Below are 18,110 nucleotides of genomic sequence, written 5' to 3'. Positions count from 1 at the left end.
GTTCCTGTCACTCAGCCTCTGAGGGAAGATGGAAGTCAAACTTCCATGAGTACCAGTGAGCAAAATCAGATGGTTTCACATGGATCAACTCCCCTTATTGCTTTTAATAAATTGCCATTTCCCTGACTCTGGCTCAAGTCCTGGACATCCCTCGTCCCTCCTCCTTCACTCCCTTTAAAACATCCAGTCACTTCATACAAATCGAAGCTGAGTTCAGTTCATGCTGAACCCTCTTCTCTATTGAAGTAATTTATCATGGAATAAAATCTGTCCTTGCCACTTTAATTCATGTCTAGTGGTAGCATTTTCAGGAATATACACTCTGATGGCCTGGTGGATCTGGTTTCTGAGTTTGACATGGCACTTAGTAGGGTGACTGTCTCTAGGAAAAGTCAGAAGACAAGAGGTGGACAAAAATTGACCCAGTGATGGCTGGAGGGAAGTCTGGCTCAGATGAACGCACTGGGGTGATGTGTTTTAAAGAAAGTCAGTTCTCAACAGGGAGAACATTTGTATTCTCAGAACTTTTTTGAAGATATTTTTCATGGTAAGGATTTTTAAATAAAGGAGTGGTATGGTCCCATAAACTTACTCCCATGCCTTCTCTCTTTTCTGTTCAAAAATAAACTAATTTCTAAGCCTTTAATTTGTTTCTACCCCTCTGCTGCTGCTGCTGCTGCTGCGTCGCTTCAGTCGTGTCTGACTCTGCGCGACCCCACAGACGGCAGCCCACCAGGCTCCTCCGTCCATGGGATTTTCCAAGCAAGAGTACTGGAGTGGGGTGCCATTCGACCCCTCACTCCCCCAAAAAGAAAAAACTCTTATGAAAATTCGTCTCATGAGTTTCTATGCACACAAAAATGTTAATATAAGAAGGTTTATTATATTATTTCATTTAGGACTCTGACTTCATTCATACAATCAGAATTTCTTTGTTTATTCTTTAGTCATGTTCTGGCCTTTAATGTTTGTTTCTTTGACAGTTGTACACACAGTTTTAGAATTTAACTGTATGCCTTAAAGGTCCAGAAAGTAAACTTAGATTACAACAAGTCAGATAAAACCGACGATAAGCTAAATAAAATATACTTAGTTCCATTCACTTAGTAGCATCAATGCATAACTCATTCCAAAAGCGGGCATATATCAAATTTAAAATGGATAATCTTAATTGGGTTCAATGATTGGATAAATGGTCAAACAATTTTCATTGCATATGCTTTGGGCCATGCATTTCATTCCTTATTGATTTACTTTATGGAATTAAGATATCAATTATTTGTTTTGGTAGGACTAGGGAGGATAATCAGAGGAAGGGGCAGTGGTGGAGAACATGCCTCTTGCTGCTGCACAAAAATATATATGGCAGTTGATGACATGATAGCTAACTCCTATAGAGACCTAAATGGCTTATCTTGGCACGTGCGGATAAGTATGTTTATTAATCTAAAAAATGAGAAAATATTATAAAAATATAAGAAGTAGAAAACCCTAGACAAGTTAAAATACAGAAAAATTTTAAAGTTATTTGAATCAGGCAATATTTAATGTATCAAATAGTAATCTTAATAACTAGGTATAAAGTAATCTAAACCCAGGACACTAACCATGTCAAAAGGCAGCAGGCAGCCTGACCACCCCAGAATCCTTTGCCAGGGTTAGTGTTTTGTTGATTACACACTTAGGCACCCCCTGGTTACAAGAGTACTTGTTTATTATTGATATTATAAAAATAACCATTCTTTAAATGATTACACGTAGTAAATAAAATTAGAACTATACATAAGGATTTGATTAATTGCCATTTCTTTAAGGACCACTTGTAACTTCTTCTGCCTGCTTCACAGACCTGTAAGAGATAAAGAAAACAAAAGAAGATGCACTTAATGATATGTCTACAGCACAACATGTGAAAAAGAAAGACTGGGATTTTCATGCTTTCCTCTACTCCATCTGAACTTTTACAGTGTGGCACTGACCTTAGAGGACTACCTCTAGTAACCATATTTAACTGTCATTATGTCCATTTCTGGTACCTCTGTATAACATCTTTGCATATAAAGTATGCAAAAATAACTTGGACTGGTAAAACAGATGGACTTCCCTCCTAATAGCGCCAATGAGAAATACCTGCAAGGTGTGTACACAATTACTTTCCGTGAAGGAATTCTGAGACTGAAGTTAGAAAACTAGAGCAGCATAAAGTGAGCCAGCCTGATCCACTTTGGCACTGAAATTATCCGTCCACACTTCTTGATTGAAAGAACTGCTTTTTTCCCCAGAAAAATATAACTAGAATGTCAAGGGAATATGTCCATGCTTCAAGAATATTTTATATGTTTTTTAATGCTTTTTACCTGAGTTATATTTACTATTCATTGACTAGATCATAAACACATTGAAAGAAGAATATTAATCTCTGAATGACTCCCAGGACTTGAAAGAATCCTTTGTGTGTGGTGTTTGATTAGTAAGTAGTTGTTTGACAGAAGAGAAAGGAGGAAGGGAGGAAGAGAGGTAAGGAAGAAGGAGTTGGGTTATTTGTGTGCATACTTCTCCTTTATCTAGAATATTCCACTTATGCCAACTAATCTTGCCAACTCCTTTATCTCACTCTCTCCTTTAGAGCTTTTTTTTTTTCTTTTTGATGAGGACGATTTTTGAAGTCCTTATTTAATTTGCTACAATATTGCTTCTGTTTCTATATTTTGGTTTTCTGGCCATGAGGCATGCGGGATCTTAGCTCCCAAATCAGGGATTGAACCAGTACCCCCTCACTGGAAGGCACTGGACCATCAGGGAAGTCCCACCCTTCAGGTCTTAAAGACCATTTTCTCAGGGCTCCTCACCACTAGGCAAGCTAGCATTCTCCAGCTGCATGCAATTATCTAATCCTAATGCTTATACAATCGTAATCCTCAGAATTACATGAGAATAATAATACAATGTGTGACTTTATCATCAAGTAAGCTGTGACATTGGGGATTCTCTGGTAGCTCAGATGATAAAGAATCTGCCTGCAGTGCGGGAGACAGGGTTTCAATCCCTGGGTCGGGAAGATCCCCTGGAAAAGGCAATGGCTACCTACTCCAGTATTCTTGCCTGAAGAATTCCATAGACAGAGGAACCTGACAGGCTATAGTTCATGAGGTTGCAAAGAGTCCGACACGACTGAGAGAATCACACACACAGACAAGCTGTGACATCACCTGTGACAGTGATGTGTCCTCTGTCATAGTTACTGACTCATCGTAGGTCTTTACTTAATACAAATCAGATGAATGAGTTTACACCTTTGAATCTCTTAGACTGAAGGGCAGTATGCCTGGATGTCATGCAAAGAACATTTTAAGGCCCAAGAAAGAAAATCACATATTCTTCACATCCCTGCAATGGTAGAGTTATTATATAGAAGGGAGATAAAGTTTTTGATTGTGAAATGAAAAGACCAAACCAGAAAGAAGACAGCTACAAGGATTCAGATTTTGGGACAAAATAAGAGAGTGGTTTCTTTTAAAGTAGGTTTTAAATATTTTTAACAGCATAAGAAATTCATGTTTGTTATTTGTGGTCACCATGCTGTACATGATGTCCCCAAGATTTATTTTATAACTGGAAGTCTGTACTTTTCAACCATCTTCATCCATTTTACCCACTCTCTGCCTCTGGCAACCACCAATTTGTTCTCTGTATCTATGAGCTTGGTGTTTCATTTTGTTTAGATTCCATGTATAGATGAAGTGATGTGGTTTTTGTTTTTATCTGTCTGAATAATTTTACTTAACATGATGGCTTCAAGTTCTGTCCATGTTGTTGCGAATGGCAAGATTTCATTATTTTTTATGGCTGAATAATATTCTGTTGTGTGTATATGTGTGTACACTTCCCTGTAGCTCAGATGGCAAGGAAATCTGCCCACAATGCAGGAGACCTGGGCTTGATTCCTGGGTTGGGAAGATCCTCTGGAGAAGGAAATGGCAACCCTCTCCAATATTCTTGCCTGGAGAATTGCATGGACAGAGGAGCCTAGCGGGTTACAGTCCATGAGGTTGCAAAGAGTCAGAGACGACTGAGCAACTAACACTATATATATATATACACACCACATTTTATTAATCTATTCATGTATTAATGGATATTTAGGTTTTTCTCTATATCTTGGTTATTGTAAATAATGTTGCAATGAACATGGGGTGCAGATAGCTTTTCAAGACCTTTTTAAACTATCCAGGCAATATTTTGTAGATGTAAATACAGCTGACCCTTGAAAAAGATAGCTGTGAACTGTGCAGGTCTACCTATATGAATATTTTTTCTGATAAATATGTACTACAGTATTACACAATCCAAGATACTGAATCCACAGATGTGAAATCACAGATATGGAGGGCTGACTGTGAAGTTATATGTGGACTTTCAACTATGTGAAGAATCAGTGCGCTAACACCCACACTGTTCAAGGACCAACTGTATATGATTGTGTCTATGCATTAGACATAACAAAAAATGAACTGTATCTAGTATAGTGTCCTATGACTCACTTTTTTATAAAACAATATTGTAAAAATGTTTACACATCAGATTATATATAGATATGACTAGATAGAACCAGTTAATATCAGTAAAAATCTATGTATGTGTTGAGTTAACACATCTCATTCTTTATAACAGATCACAGAATCCCATTATACAGATTGCTATAATTTTTAAAATCAATCTTCCCTTTTTGGCCATTAGACTGTTTCCATTTTTTATGTTTTCCATGTTTTATCATAAAACAGTTTCCAGGTTTTATCATAAAGCATGTGTAATAAACATATTTTGACAACCACACAACGGTACACTGCAGAAATTGTTTCTTTAAGTGATTTTTTAATACAAAATGACTGGGTCACTGAGCAATGACAGCAGAGCACAGGAGGTGGTGTACCACCATCACACGGAAGCTGGCTAACCGTTTGGTAGGGGTATTTCAAAGAAGGGGTGAGCATGAAACGGGAAGAGAAGCAGATCGTTCTCAGATTCTTATTTTGATATTTTATGATTCTATGAGTGCTAAGGACATACGCAATGCTTTACTCCTCCTCGTAACATCCTTGAGAGAAGATACTGAGAATTTTTCATCTTTATACATCCAGTTCATAGAGTAACCTCATGTCCCAGGATATGAAATTGTTTTGAGATGCTATGTCTCTAAGACATATTTCATAGTATCTTAGGGTTAGCACAAAGAGCATATATCTAAAGTGATCTTCCTGCCATGGACAAGAGATTTAAAATCCTCACCCCACTTCCTCCACACAGGAGAACACAGACTCAATGAGGAGCCTGAGATCCACAGAATGGCACAAAAAGAAAGAGAAAACATCATGGAGGAGGAAAATCTTTTTCTCATTATAGGTCATGAAGACTATGCATTTTTTAAAAATCTAGATTTGAGCCATTTTAAGTGGTGCCCATCATTACCAGACATTGACATTAAGTGCCCTGAGCAAACATACCGGAGTAGACCAGTGCAGGACAAGAAGAGCACGGAACACAAAGAAGAAGATCGGCAGAACCTGCACAATGAAAAAAAAAGAGGTAATGTACTGGACCAGGAAAAAAAAAAAGTCAAGGAAACACAATTCCCTTGCGGTTTGATCAATTTCTTATGAGGATTAACTGAAATCAATATCAAAACTACACTCAGAGTATATAGTGATGGCAATCATACATAATTTAACTATTTAAGTATGTTGGTTCTCATTTCATAAGCCATTTTCAATTTAAACTTCTTCTGATTTTAAATAAAAACTAGGGCAAAAGGCCCCTCAAGAGAAGTGCTATGAATATATACGTGGATTGCAAGAAGATCTCGTCTAATCATAGTCATAATTCTTAGATCCAGCATGGGTCCGGCAGCAAAGGCATGCTTTACAGACTACTACCCTAACACAGTATGTTCAGGTCTGGATATATTCATGTCACATATTATGATGCTATAACATTTGTAATTTAACATAATCATCACAAAATTATTATGAGATTTACATAAAGTGGTATGTATTTGCATGTATATACTATATTTGTAATGCCTGGCACATAATGTTTGTTGTTGCTGTTCAGTCACTAAGTTGTCTCTTTGCGACTCCATGGACTACAGCATGCCAGGCTTCCCTCTCCTTTACTGTCTTCCTGAGTTTGCTCAAATTCACGTCCTTTGAGTTAGTGATGCTATCTAATCATCTCATCCTCAGCCACCTCCTTCTCCTTTTGCCTTTAATCTTTCCCAGCATCAAGATCTTTTCCAATGAGTTGGCTCTTTGCATCAGGTAATCAAAGTACTGGAACTTCAGTTATAGCATCAGTCTTTCCAATGAATATTCAGGGTTGATTTCCTTTAGGATTGACTGATTTGATCTCCGTGCAATCCAAGGGATTCTCAAGAGTCTTCTCCAGCACCACAATTCAAAAGCAGCAATTCTTTGGTGCTCAGTTGTCTTGAGATATCAGTTTGATCCCTGGGCTGGGAAAATCCCCTGGAGAAGGGCATGGCAACCCACTCTAGTATTCTTGCCTGGAGAATCCCACGGACAGAGAAGCCTGGCAGGCTACAGTCCATGGGGTTGCAAAGAGTTGGACACAACTGAAGCGGCTTAGCATGCACGCACAGCTATCTTTATGGTCTAACTCTCACATCCATACATGACTATTAGAAAAATCATAGCTTTGACTATATGGACCTTTGTCCACAGTAATATAATGTTACACACATAATATTATATGCTAAACGTGATTCCTCTGAATGCATCCTTGAGGCAGAAAGGCAGAACCTAGTAGGACAAGGGGACATGAGTATTCTAATTAAAAGAGGAGGGAAATAAAAACAGAAGATCAAAGAAAATGAAATAAAGGCAGCAAGGGAGATAAGCCTTCACATTTCTTGAAGAGAAAGGAAATAGATTAAACCCAAGTTTTCCAAAGCAGATTTTGGAATGCTAGTCCTGAAAGGTGTTAATATAGATAATCCACAAATGGTTCCTTGATCAAAGACTTTTCAACAATAACATACCATCTGCTTTTTTGGAGGCTCAAAATACACACAAGCATATTAAAGGCTCTTCGAAGTCCCATAATAAGGGGAATTATTTAACCTGATATTTTATCAAAGTTATCTGATAATAGATTTTCATATAACTCACTTTTAAAAATTCTACAGAGATACATTGTAAATACTGCTTCAGCTAGAATAGAGGCATGTCAGTGCAAAACAGAAAATTCAGTAACCAAAGAGAAAGCATAAGTTTTGCACTCAGCTTTGAGTTCAAATTCTGACTTTACCCCTTCTCATACATCTGACTTGAGTCAGTTAGCATCGCTCAGAGTCCAGCACAGACGAGGGTTATAAAGGCAGCACCTCTGGAAGTATCATTAAGCACTGGGCATTTGACAGTTTTAGAAAATTCAAATTTAGATGAAGAAGAACTACAAACATTTGGATTGAAAGTCTCGACCTTTATATGTAGATACTGGAGAACTTGATAAATTTTTTGAAATTTTACACATAGAGAGGCTTTGAATTAGAATAATGATGCATTCACAGTTGAATATTCTTCACCACTCAAAGATATTAGAGATCCTGGCAGGAGAGCAGTTGAATTAATGCTCTGCATTAGTGGTTCTCTTAAATTCTGTGTATCAGAATTATCTGGAAGGCTTTTAAAACACAGATTGCTGGAGTCCACTATTAGTTTCTGACTTAGCTGACATTGGGTGATGCCCAAGGAAATTGCATTTCTTACAATTCCCATGAAAGGCTGAATATCAATGTTCTATGTAGCATGGACTTTAGGTTGAAGTCAACTGTGATCTGGCATACTTGAGGAAAAAGGAGTAATGATGTGTCTGGGTACTAAAGGAAGATGGAAGTGTGGGTTTAACAGAAACTAGAGAATCTGAAAGATAAAAGGTTTGGGACAGACTGTAGACTACAGTAATCTAAAATCTTAGAGTAGGATACTATTTTGGATTTGATAAGAAAAAAAAGTTACACTGCCTTAGAAGAGCATTAGACTGGAGAGGGCCAAGGAATTTTAATGGTAAGACTTTGGATGCCAAACTCAAATGAAAGTTAAAATTTTCTAATGATAAGAGTGTGGTAGAAAGGAAACCAATGAACCAAATGTCAACCCGTCATGAGAGAACAGAAGTGACTGATGAGATGATAGTGACAAGGAAAGACACAGGGCAGCAGGACAGATGGCATGAGCCTAAAAAACATTCAGGCAGAATATTAATGCCACGTCATGGTGCTTAATACATGGCAAGTGAAAGGAATAGCTTTTCCTGGTGAAGGCTAAAAGGGAAGCAGTGTCTTCTAGGAACCATTTGAATAAGACAATAAAGGCATGGAGCGTGTTCTTTGAATAGCACCAAAGTGATCAGTTTGCAAATCAAATTCCTGTTCCATAGGCCACAGTGGAAAGATCTGGGAAATATGTCAACAGTGGTTAACAATACAAACACATGAGAAGATTTTATTTTGATAGGGGCCATGGGGGCAAGGCAGAGTGGCCAAGGACAACAGGACTAAAAGGCAGAAGTAGCTGATCTCAAGTTTCTGAACTGAACTTCGGCATAACATCCTCGTACCGCAACTGACTTAAGCATCCAGCTGTATACTGCTGTGCTCTGTGCATCAGGCCTGCCTGTACGGGGGAGAATATTCCCCAAACTCGTGGGGACGTAAGAAACGAGGCAGCTTTGGTGAGGGGAAGAACAAGCCACGAGTAGCTGTAAAGTTTAGATAAAGAGTATCTTAATAAAGATAGCACATTTGTTTACAGACTAGAACCTGTAATTCTTTTTTCTTGAGTGGTTTATTCAGTGAAAAACAGCCACACAATCAGCTGAGGTGATGCATCACAAATGCACACATAGAGATGGCTGGATATGCTGCGTGAATGCACCATGTTCATCGCAGTTCTAATGGAAAAATCATTACTACAGATGAACAACACGCTGAACATAGGAAACGTCACTGAATGTATCGTGTTTTGCTATGTATACTAATAAACCACTCGTGATACACATCTGTCTATGTTTCTAGACATTATGACTACTGAATAATCAGAAGAGGAGACTGAGGCTTGGCCTCTGCTCAAGTGATCTTCAAGTCACTTAACCAATTTGAACTAAATTCATTCAGCCATCCATTCATTCATTCAGTAAACATTTATTAAGTAAATACTGAATGTATATTTATTAAATAAATATGTGTTGAATACTTAACAGCATAAAATAAGAATGGTAAGACCAAAATTTCCGTAATAGGTCTATTTTTGGAATTAGAGTTCCAAAGAATAGCAAGAAGAGATAAGAAAGCCTTCCTCAGCAATCAATGTAAAGAAAAGGAAGAAAACAACAGAATGGGAAAGACTAGAGATCTCTTCAAGAAAAGTAGAGATACCAAGGGAACATTTCATGCAAAGATGGGCTTGATAAAGGACAGAAATGGTATGGATCTAACAGAAGCAGAAGATATTAAGAAGAGGTGGCAAGAATACACAGAAGGACTGTACAAAAAAGATCTTCACGACCCAGATAATCACGATGGTGTGATCACTGACCTAGAGCCAGACATCCTGGAATGTGAAGTCAAGTGGGCCTTAGAAAGCATCACTACAAACAAAGCTAGTGGAGGTGATGGAATTCCAGTTGAGCTATTCCAAATCCTGAAAGATGATGCTGTGAAAGTGCTGCACTCAAGATGCCAGCAAATTTGGAAAACTCAGCAGTGGCCACAGGATTGGAAAAGGTCAGTTTTCATTCCAATCCCAAAGAAAGGCAATGCCAAAGAATGCTCAAACTGCTGCACAATTGCACTCATCTCACACGCTAGTAAAGTAATGCTCAAAATTCTCTAAGCCAGGCTTCAGCAATATGTGAACTGTGAACTTCCTGATGTTCAAGCTGGTTTTAGAAAAGGCAGAAGAACCAGAGATCAAATTGCCAACATCTGCTGGATCATAGAAAAAGCAAGAGAGTTCCAGAAAAACATCTATTTCTGCTTTATTGACTATGCCAAAGCCTTTGACTGTGTGGATCACAATAAACTGTGGAAAATTCTGAAAGAGATGGGAATACCAGACCACTTGACCTGCCTCTTGAGAAATCTGTATGCAGGTCAGGAAGCAACAGTTAGAACTGGACATGGAACAACAGACTGGTTCCAAATAGGAAAAGGAGAACTTCAAGACTGTATATTGTCACCCTGCTTATTTAACTTATATGCAGAGTACATCATGAGAAACGCTGGACTGGAAGAAACACAAACTGGAATCAAGATTGCCAGGAGAAATATCACTAACCTCAGATATGCAGATGACACCACCCTTATGGCAGAAAGTGAAGAGGAACTAAAAAGCCTCTTGATGAAAGTGAAAGAGGAGAGTGAAAAAGTTGGCTTAAAGCTCAACATTCAGAAAATGAAGATCATGCCATCCGGTCCCACCACTTCATGGGAAATAAATGGGGAAACAGTGGAAACAGTGTCAGACTTTATTTTTTCTGGGCTCCAAAACCATTGCAGCTGGTGACTGCAGCCATGAAATTAAAAGACGCTTACTCCTTGGAAGGAAAGTTGTGACCAACCTAGATAGCATATTCAAAAGCAGAGACATTACTTTGCCAACAAAGGTCTGTCTAGTCAAGACTATGGTTTTTCCAGTGGTCATGTATGGATGTGAGAGTTGGACTGTGAAGAAGGCTGAGCGCCGAAGAATTGATGCTTTTGAAGTGTGGTGTTGGAGAAGACTCTTGAGAGTCCCTTGGACTGCAAGGAGATACAACCAGTCCATTCTGAAGGAGATCAGCCCTGGGATTTCTTTGGAAGGAATGATGCTAAAGCTGAAGCTCCAGTACTTTGGCCACCTCATGCAGAAAGTTGACTCATTGGAAAAGACTCTGATGCTGGGAGGGATTTGGGGCAGTAGGAGAAGGGGATGACAGAGGATGAGACGGCTGGATGGCATCACTGACTTGATGGACATAAGTCTGAGTGAACTCCGGGAGTTGGTGATGGACAGGGAGGCCTGGTGTGCTGCGATTCATGGGGTCGCAAAGAGTCGGACACGACTGAGTGACTGAACTGATGTGGATGCAACTTATAAATTACAAAGCCTCATATAACTAGGGGCTTCCCAGGTGGCGCTAGTGGTAAGGAACTCACCTGCCAATATAGGAGACATAAAAGACTGATTTTGATCTCTGGGTCTGGAGGATCCCCTAGAGGAGGGCATGGCAGTCCACTCAAGTGTTCTTGCCTGGAGAATCCCATGGACAGAGGAGTCTGGTGGGCCCAGGGGGTTGCAGAGTTGGACACAACTGAAGCAACTCGGAAAACTATTTTAAAAGTTAATAAATGGAAAACCTTTATGTCCTAACATGAAGGGGAAAGTCATGTCATTTACCCTTATGAATATAGAGAAAAGTTGTTTTTGGTCTGAAGAATGTTTAAATATACTAAAGCAGATATACAGTTTTGGGATATTTAGTCAACATTTCAAAACAAGTCATTTTGAAGAAATTTGGCAGCATGCTTTGAACAGCTGTTCTATTTTTAATAGCATACTATGGGACTGAAACTGTGCTTAACGTAATTACTAAATGTTATTTATTTTATACTGTCAAAATTCTAATTTTTATGTTTATCATATATGCCTCCCTTAATTTTCTGGATGGCTTTGCCTGTAGATAATAATTTGGAGCACAGTGTAAATATAACTATCTCAAGTTGAAGTTTATATTAAAAGCAGATTTCCTACTCAAATATATTACTGCTTGTTTCTTTATATGTCACTTTCCCTTATTTTCATGTTTTATAGTGTTTTCTTTATGATACAAACTCTTCCTTTCTTTATGATACAAACTCTTTCAGTGCTCAGCTAAATAATTCTTTTCTTGATATTATCTACACACACATTCCTTCTCCCTCCCTCCTTTTATAAGCTTTTGGAAATGAAATGACATTTCAGAGTAGAACATATGGCTTTGGATTAAGTTAGAATGTAAATTGTACTTACTAATTGTACATCCTTGGAAAAAGGTTTTTAACAAATCGGAGTTTATAACATCAGTAATATCATTTACACATCAATTTGTCATAAGAATTAAAGGAGATACTACATAGCACATAACAACAAAAACGTAAAAAATGTCAGTCCTTTTTCATTTTTTCCTTTTGTAGAGAAACTTGTGTTTCTATATGAGCTTTAAAATGTCAGTGACTCATAATAGACTTTAAGGAAAAACTGAATACTATAATTCTAAATATATTCCCCAAATAGATTTTGTAGTTTTGTTAGGCTATATGACAATTTTCCCAGTTTATTATTAAATTATATATCTATTAGAATATATGCTAATTGTTTCAGTGAAAAAGATTTATTATGCCATATTTTTGAAACTCTGCGCTTACTACTCCTATTCTATATTTGTATACCTTCTATATTATGTCTTGGAGAAGGCAATGGCACCCCACTCCAGTACTCTTGCTTGGAAAATCCCATGGACAGAGGAGCCTGATGGGCTGCCGTCTATGGGGTCACACAGAGTCGGACCCGACTGAGCGACTTCACTTTCACTTTTCACTTTCATGCATTGGAGAAGGAAATGGCAGCCTACTCCAGTGTTCTTGCCTGGAGAATCCCAGGGACGGGGGAGCCTGGTGGGCTGCCGTCTATGGGGTTGCACAGAGTCGGACACTACTGAAGTGACTTAGCACAGCATATATTATGTCTATTATTACAAATAATTTCTTAAGCTGCAGTGTCTATTTTCAGGTTACGACTTCTTGCCAGACCCTAATAACAAATATTCCATTACTTCCTAAGAGATTTTGCAAGTAAACTTTTAGTCTAACCAAAACAATGAAAATATAGCATCTTCTGTAGGAAATAATTCATTCTTGAATTTTTTTTTTTTTGAAAACTTAGTTTCAGAAGTAAGCGCTTGAGTCTTAAGTAGCAGGAAAAAGATGAATGAAATAATAATGTTGGTTGAGATCAAACCCTGAATGGTGGCAAGTATTCCAATGAGTAGATATAAGATGAACTCTCAGAGCCTGTGATAATATGTAAGAGCATTGCATAAGACTATCGTGCCACCAATGAGGGGGCTTCCCAGGTGGTGCTGGGAGTAAAGAAACCACTTTCCTGTGCAGGTTAGACATAAGAGACGCGGGTTTGATCCCTGGGTCAGGAAGATCCCCTGGAGGAGGGCATGGCAACCCTTTCTAGTATTCTTGCCTGAAGAATCCCATAGACAGAGGAGCCTGGCAGTCCTTGGGGTCGCAAAGAGTTGGACACGACTGAAGTGACTGAGCAGCAGGCACCACCCATAAGCCCACTCAAGAGAGAGGTCCAAAATCGTTCTCTCCTCTGCAGTGTCAAGGCATATTAAAGGCAAGGTATTGAATGGAAAAGACATATGATAATTAGGAAAAACGGAAGAGTGAGCTATAGCTTCACAAGTGGAAAGATAAATCATTCCTGGTTAGTAAGGAAAAGGCGAAAAGTATTTGGCAGAGAACCTTGAAGGATAGCAGTCTCCTTTATCCCCATGTAATGTGTCTCTGAGAGTTAAAATCTGAGCATTGGACAACTGTAGCTGCACCTGAGTGTGAATCCCTTCTCTGCAACTTATGAGCCTGGGGACCACAAGGGAAGGAAGGACTTTAAATGTAAAGGCACCTCCTGGCTGCCCGGCCCAGGGGGCCCCCGGCTAGTGTCAGCCTACCGGTGAATAGGTAAGCCCTCAGTGCTAATACGCTGGAGGGACGACTTCAGAATGGGGCTTGCCAGCACCGGTGTCCTTGCATTAGAGCAAGCTCCCCACATGGCTTTTTCCGGCCAGCGTCTATATCCTTGAGGCAGGTGCTGAGGGGTCCCAGTTGCCTCCTCTCTCCTGCCTCTCCAGGAGACCCTTTGAGGTCAAAATGTGGGCTTCAGCCAGGCTCCTTTCAAATCATTGTTTCTGAGCTGTCTTGTTTAAATACAGCCGTTTCTGATACCTGTTATGAGATTTTTGACAGCTATTGCATGTGACAAGGAAGTTTTAATAAACAAAGCAGGTAGTCTGAAGCATGTAACCTTATATACTGCTGAGTAACTTGACACATTTTTCCTTTATACTTAATAATAGTTTATTTGGTGAGATTAAATTTTATATGTTATTAAATGTTACCCTTTAAAAGTTTTCTAGGAGCTTAGAAATCAATTGAACCATTCATAATATCAGATTTTACCACAGACGTGGGAAGCATTTCCAAGTAAGAATGCCACATGAATAATCCAGAGCCTTGGCTTCTAGAAATTGCAAAAACTTATTTATCACCAAAATAATCATATACAATCAGTTTATAATGAAAATTTCACTTTAACACGAGAATGTTTTGTTTCTAATAGATCATTAACAGTAATTATTAACTTACTTTTATATTTATTGGTTAAATATTAATTCTTAAATATTTATGATAATAACAGATACAAAACATAGATATGTTGATATATTTGCAGATGTGCTAAATATTTATGTAATAATAACAGATACCAAATATACAAATGTTGATATATTTAATTCAGAATAATTAGTGCCTGGGATGAGTTCAGATACCCTAAATGTTTTAGGACAAGCTTTAGAATTTTCTGTACATTCATAGGAGGTTGAATATGAAAAGTGAGACAAAAATTATCAAGATTTTTTTAGTCTTCAAAAATAACCTACTATAGTTTGCCAGAAGTATTTGTCTTTCTTAAATTTAAGATCTCGTCTTTCTAATTACCCTTGTGCTATTACTACTGGATTAATATTAATGCTTCATTCTTGGTTGTTTCTAGTGTGTGCATGCCTTTTCTCTACAAATACATGACTTTTAAAGGAAAACAAAGTATCTAGTATATGCAGAGTACATTATGCAAAAGGTCAGGCTGGATGAAGCTCAAGCTGGAATCAAGATTGCCCACAGAAATATCAATAACCTCAGATATGCAGATAATACCATTTGAATGGTAGAAAGTAAAGAGGAACTAAAGAGCCTTTTGAAAAAGGTAAAAGAGGAGAGTGAAAAAGCTGGCTTAAAATTCAACATTCAAAAAACAAAGATCATAGTATCCAGTCCCATCACTTCTTGGCAAATAGATGGGAAAATGCAGAAACAGTGTCAGATTTAATTTTCTTAGGCTCCAAATTCAATGCAGACGGTGACTACAGCCACAAAATGAAAAGAACTTGCTCCTTGGAAGAATAGCTATGACAAACCGAGACAGTATATTAAAAAGCAGAGACATCACTTTGCTGACAAATGTCTGTATAATCAAAGCTGGGGTTTTCCTTTATGGTTGGAACATAAAGAAGGCTGAGTGCCAAAAAACTGATGCTTTTGAACTGTGGTGTTGGAGAAGACTCTCGAGAGCTCCTTGGACAGAAAGGAGATACAACCAGTCCATCCTAAAGGAGATCAGCCCTGGGTGTTCTTTGGAAGGACTGATGTTGAAGCCGAAGCTCCAATACTTTGGCCACCTGATGTGAAGAGCTGGCTCATTAGAAAAGATCCCGATGCTGAGAAAGATTGAAAGCAAGAGGAGAAGGGGCCACAAAGGATGAGATGGTTGGGTGGCATCACTGACTCAATGGACATGAGTTTGAGCAAACTCAGGGAGATAGTTAAGGACCAGGAAGCCTGGCGTGCTGCAGTTCATGAGGTCACAAAGAGTCAGATGTGACTTAGCGACTGAACAATAAGTCCTGTTAGTCTTGTCTCATTTGTCCCTGAGGTGGGTATAGTTGCATTCTAGTCTGTATTTCTGATGCCATGTCCCTAATACTATCAAAGTCCTGAAAATTTCAAGTATCATGTACCCCTGACACTTTCACATAATTGTCTGTTAACTCATTTGAGTCTTTCAGTTATCTACAGTCCATTGCTCCCCAACCCACCCTTCTACCCTTCACTCGGCAGCGTTAGTCCTTATCTTGAGACTGGTAAGATAATCAGCCGTGGTACCCTAACTCCGCTGCCTCAAGCATTGTGCACATATGAATTTTGGGAGACTATCTGGAAAGAAATGACTAGAAGTTAGGTTAAGCAGAACAAAGGTTTTTCTTTAAGGTGAGAAGTTGGGCCACATCCTGGGTGGACAGTAGAATCCTACTGCCTTTCTTGCCGCCCTAAGTAAACTCTGGCTCTCAAGAGTCACAGCATAAACTGTGTGAACCCCTGGTAAGGGGGAGAGAAGGGAGGTACTAGTGAAAGATGAGGAAAAGGAGGTAAATATCACTGGACCCAAAGAGGAGCTCTTGGTTCTGCTCCTGCTTCTGTTTTAACGGGATGATGTGGCAAGATGACAGTCTCTTAGAGCATCAATTTCTTCTCCACTAAGTTGAGAGAGTTGAAGTGGAAGGGATTAGACTAGGTTTGCACTTCGTAAAATCCCAGAATACATGTTCTTCGAGCAGTTAATAGGCATTTTGCAATTTATAGGCTTTCTAGAAAATAGGAGTTAATGGGCATTCTGTAAAAAGGACTTCAGTAAATATAAAAAAAAAGAAAAACTGGGATAAATACAATCAAGCAGGGGCTACCTGGTGACTTTACTATGTAAATATTTTAGAAGAGACTCTATAGTATTTCAAGTCAACAATGAACAATATTTCCCCCTATTTTAAGCCAGGATGCTGGTTATACTTGATCTGTTTATTTAGAACTGTAGAGCTGCCTTGCTCCTCTTGAAAAGGGATGTCTTACAATTGAGAGCCTCTCAAATATAATGATATCTAGAATTTCTCAATAAAAAGCAGAGACATTACTTTGCTGACAAAGGTCCGTATAATCAAGGCTATGGTTTTTCCAGCAGTCATGTGAGAGTTGGACCATAAACAAAGCTGAGCACTGAAAAACTGATGGTTTTGAACTGTGGTATTGGAGAAAACTCTTGAGAGTCCCTTGGACTGCAAGGAGATCCAACAAGTCCATCCTAAAGGAAATCAGTCCTGAATATTCATTGGAAGGACTGATGCTGAAGCCGAAGCTCCAGTACTTTGGCCACCTGATGTGAAGAGCTGACTCATTTGAAAAGACCCTGATGCTGGGAAAGATTGAAGGCAGAAGGGGACGAGAGAGGATGAGATGGTTGGATGCCATCACTGACTCTATGGACATGAGTTTGAGCAAGCTCCAGGAGTTGGTGATGGACAGGGAAGCCTGGCGGGCTGCATCCCATGGGGTCACAAAAAATTGGACATGACTGAGCGACTGAACTGAACTGAACTGAACTGATAATTTCTCAAAACTTATTTTACCAAAAATGTGTTTTTAATAGTTTTTCATGAGATTGGATTTAAAGAAGCAGATACTGTCTGATTCTATAACCCATTACGAAGATATCATACTCTGGAGGCAAACAAAGAGAAAACCAGGCTGTAAAATCAAGAAAAATAGGAGAGGAGAAATACTTCTAGAATAAGAGTATGTGCTGTGCTGTGCTGTGCTTAGTCGTTCAGTCATGTCTGACTCTTTTTGACCCCATGGACTATTTCCTGCCAGGCTCCTCTGTCCATAGGATTCTCCAGGCAAGAATACTGGAGTGGGTTGCCATGCTTTGCTCCAGGGGATCTTCCCAACCCAGGGATCAAATCCAGGTCTCCCAGATTTCAGGTAGATTCTTTACAGTCTGAGCCACCAGGGAAGCCCCAAATGAGAGTATAGACAGCTCAAAAAATCTGCTTGTCTAAATACACAATGAGAACGTAACACAGGGAAAAATCACTAAAATCAACTTTTTAAAAACTCTGGAAATTAGTGAAAGCCTTACAATAATCCATAGAACATTCATTAAAGAAAATCAGTTGAATCTCAATAGGAATAATAACTATGCAGGGTTTTAACTTATCCGATATTAATATCCTTCTCTCTGGTTCTGTAGGAGCCTTGCAAATCAGAACCCTCACAACAATGGTAACTATGAAACAAGCAGCCTATGGTCTACTAGAAGGGGGCAAAACAGATGTAGAGTTCCCAAATATCTAGAGATTCGTCACTATTTGACGTATATGGAAATGCCTCACTTGTA

The 18,110-nt window shown here is 38.8% G+C and overlaps 1 protein-coding gene across 2 annotated transcripts in view; it reads right to left on the bottom strand.

The window, feature by feature from the left end:
* Positions 1 to 891: 891 nt before the first annotated feature.
* Positions 892 to 18,110, bottom strand: part of C14H8orf34 (chromosome 14 C8orf34 homolog) — a 364,940-nt gene continuing 347,721 nt past the window's right edge. For both annotated transcript variants that reach the window (XM_061438931.1, XM_061438930.1), the window contains 2 exons: positions 5,502 to 5,561; positions 892 to 1,849 (listed from right to left, as the gene is read on the bottom strand). In XM_061438931.1, the coding sequence (XP_061294915.1) occupies positions 1,842 to 1,849; positions 5,502 to 5,561 (68 nt within the window). In that variant the 3' untranslated portion in view covers positions 892 to 1,841. The remainder of the gene's footprint in view (positions 1,850 to 5,501; positions 5,562 to 18,110) is intronic.

This window comes from Bos javanicus, chromosome 14, assembly GCF_032452875.1.
Source record: "Bos javanicus breed banteng chromosome 14, ARS-OSU_banteng_1.0, whole genome shotgun sequence".
Classification (NCBI taxonomy): Eukaryota; Metazoa; Chordata; class Mammalia; order Artiodactyla; family Bovidae; genus Bos; species Bos javanicus.
The sequence above is the reverse complement of the archived record's forward strand: the minus strand, read 5'-3'. Positions and strand labels throughout refer to the sequence as shown.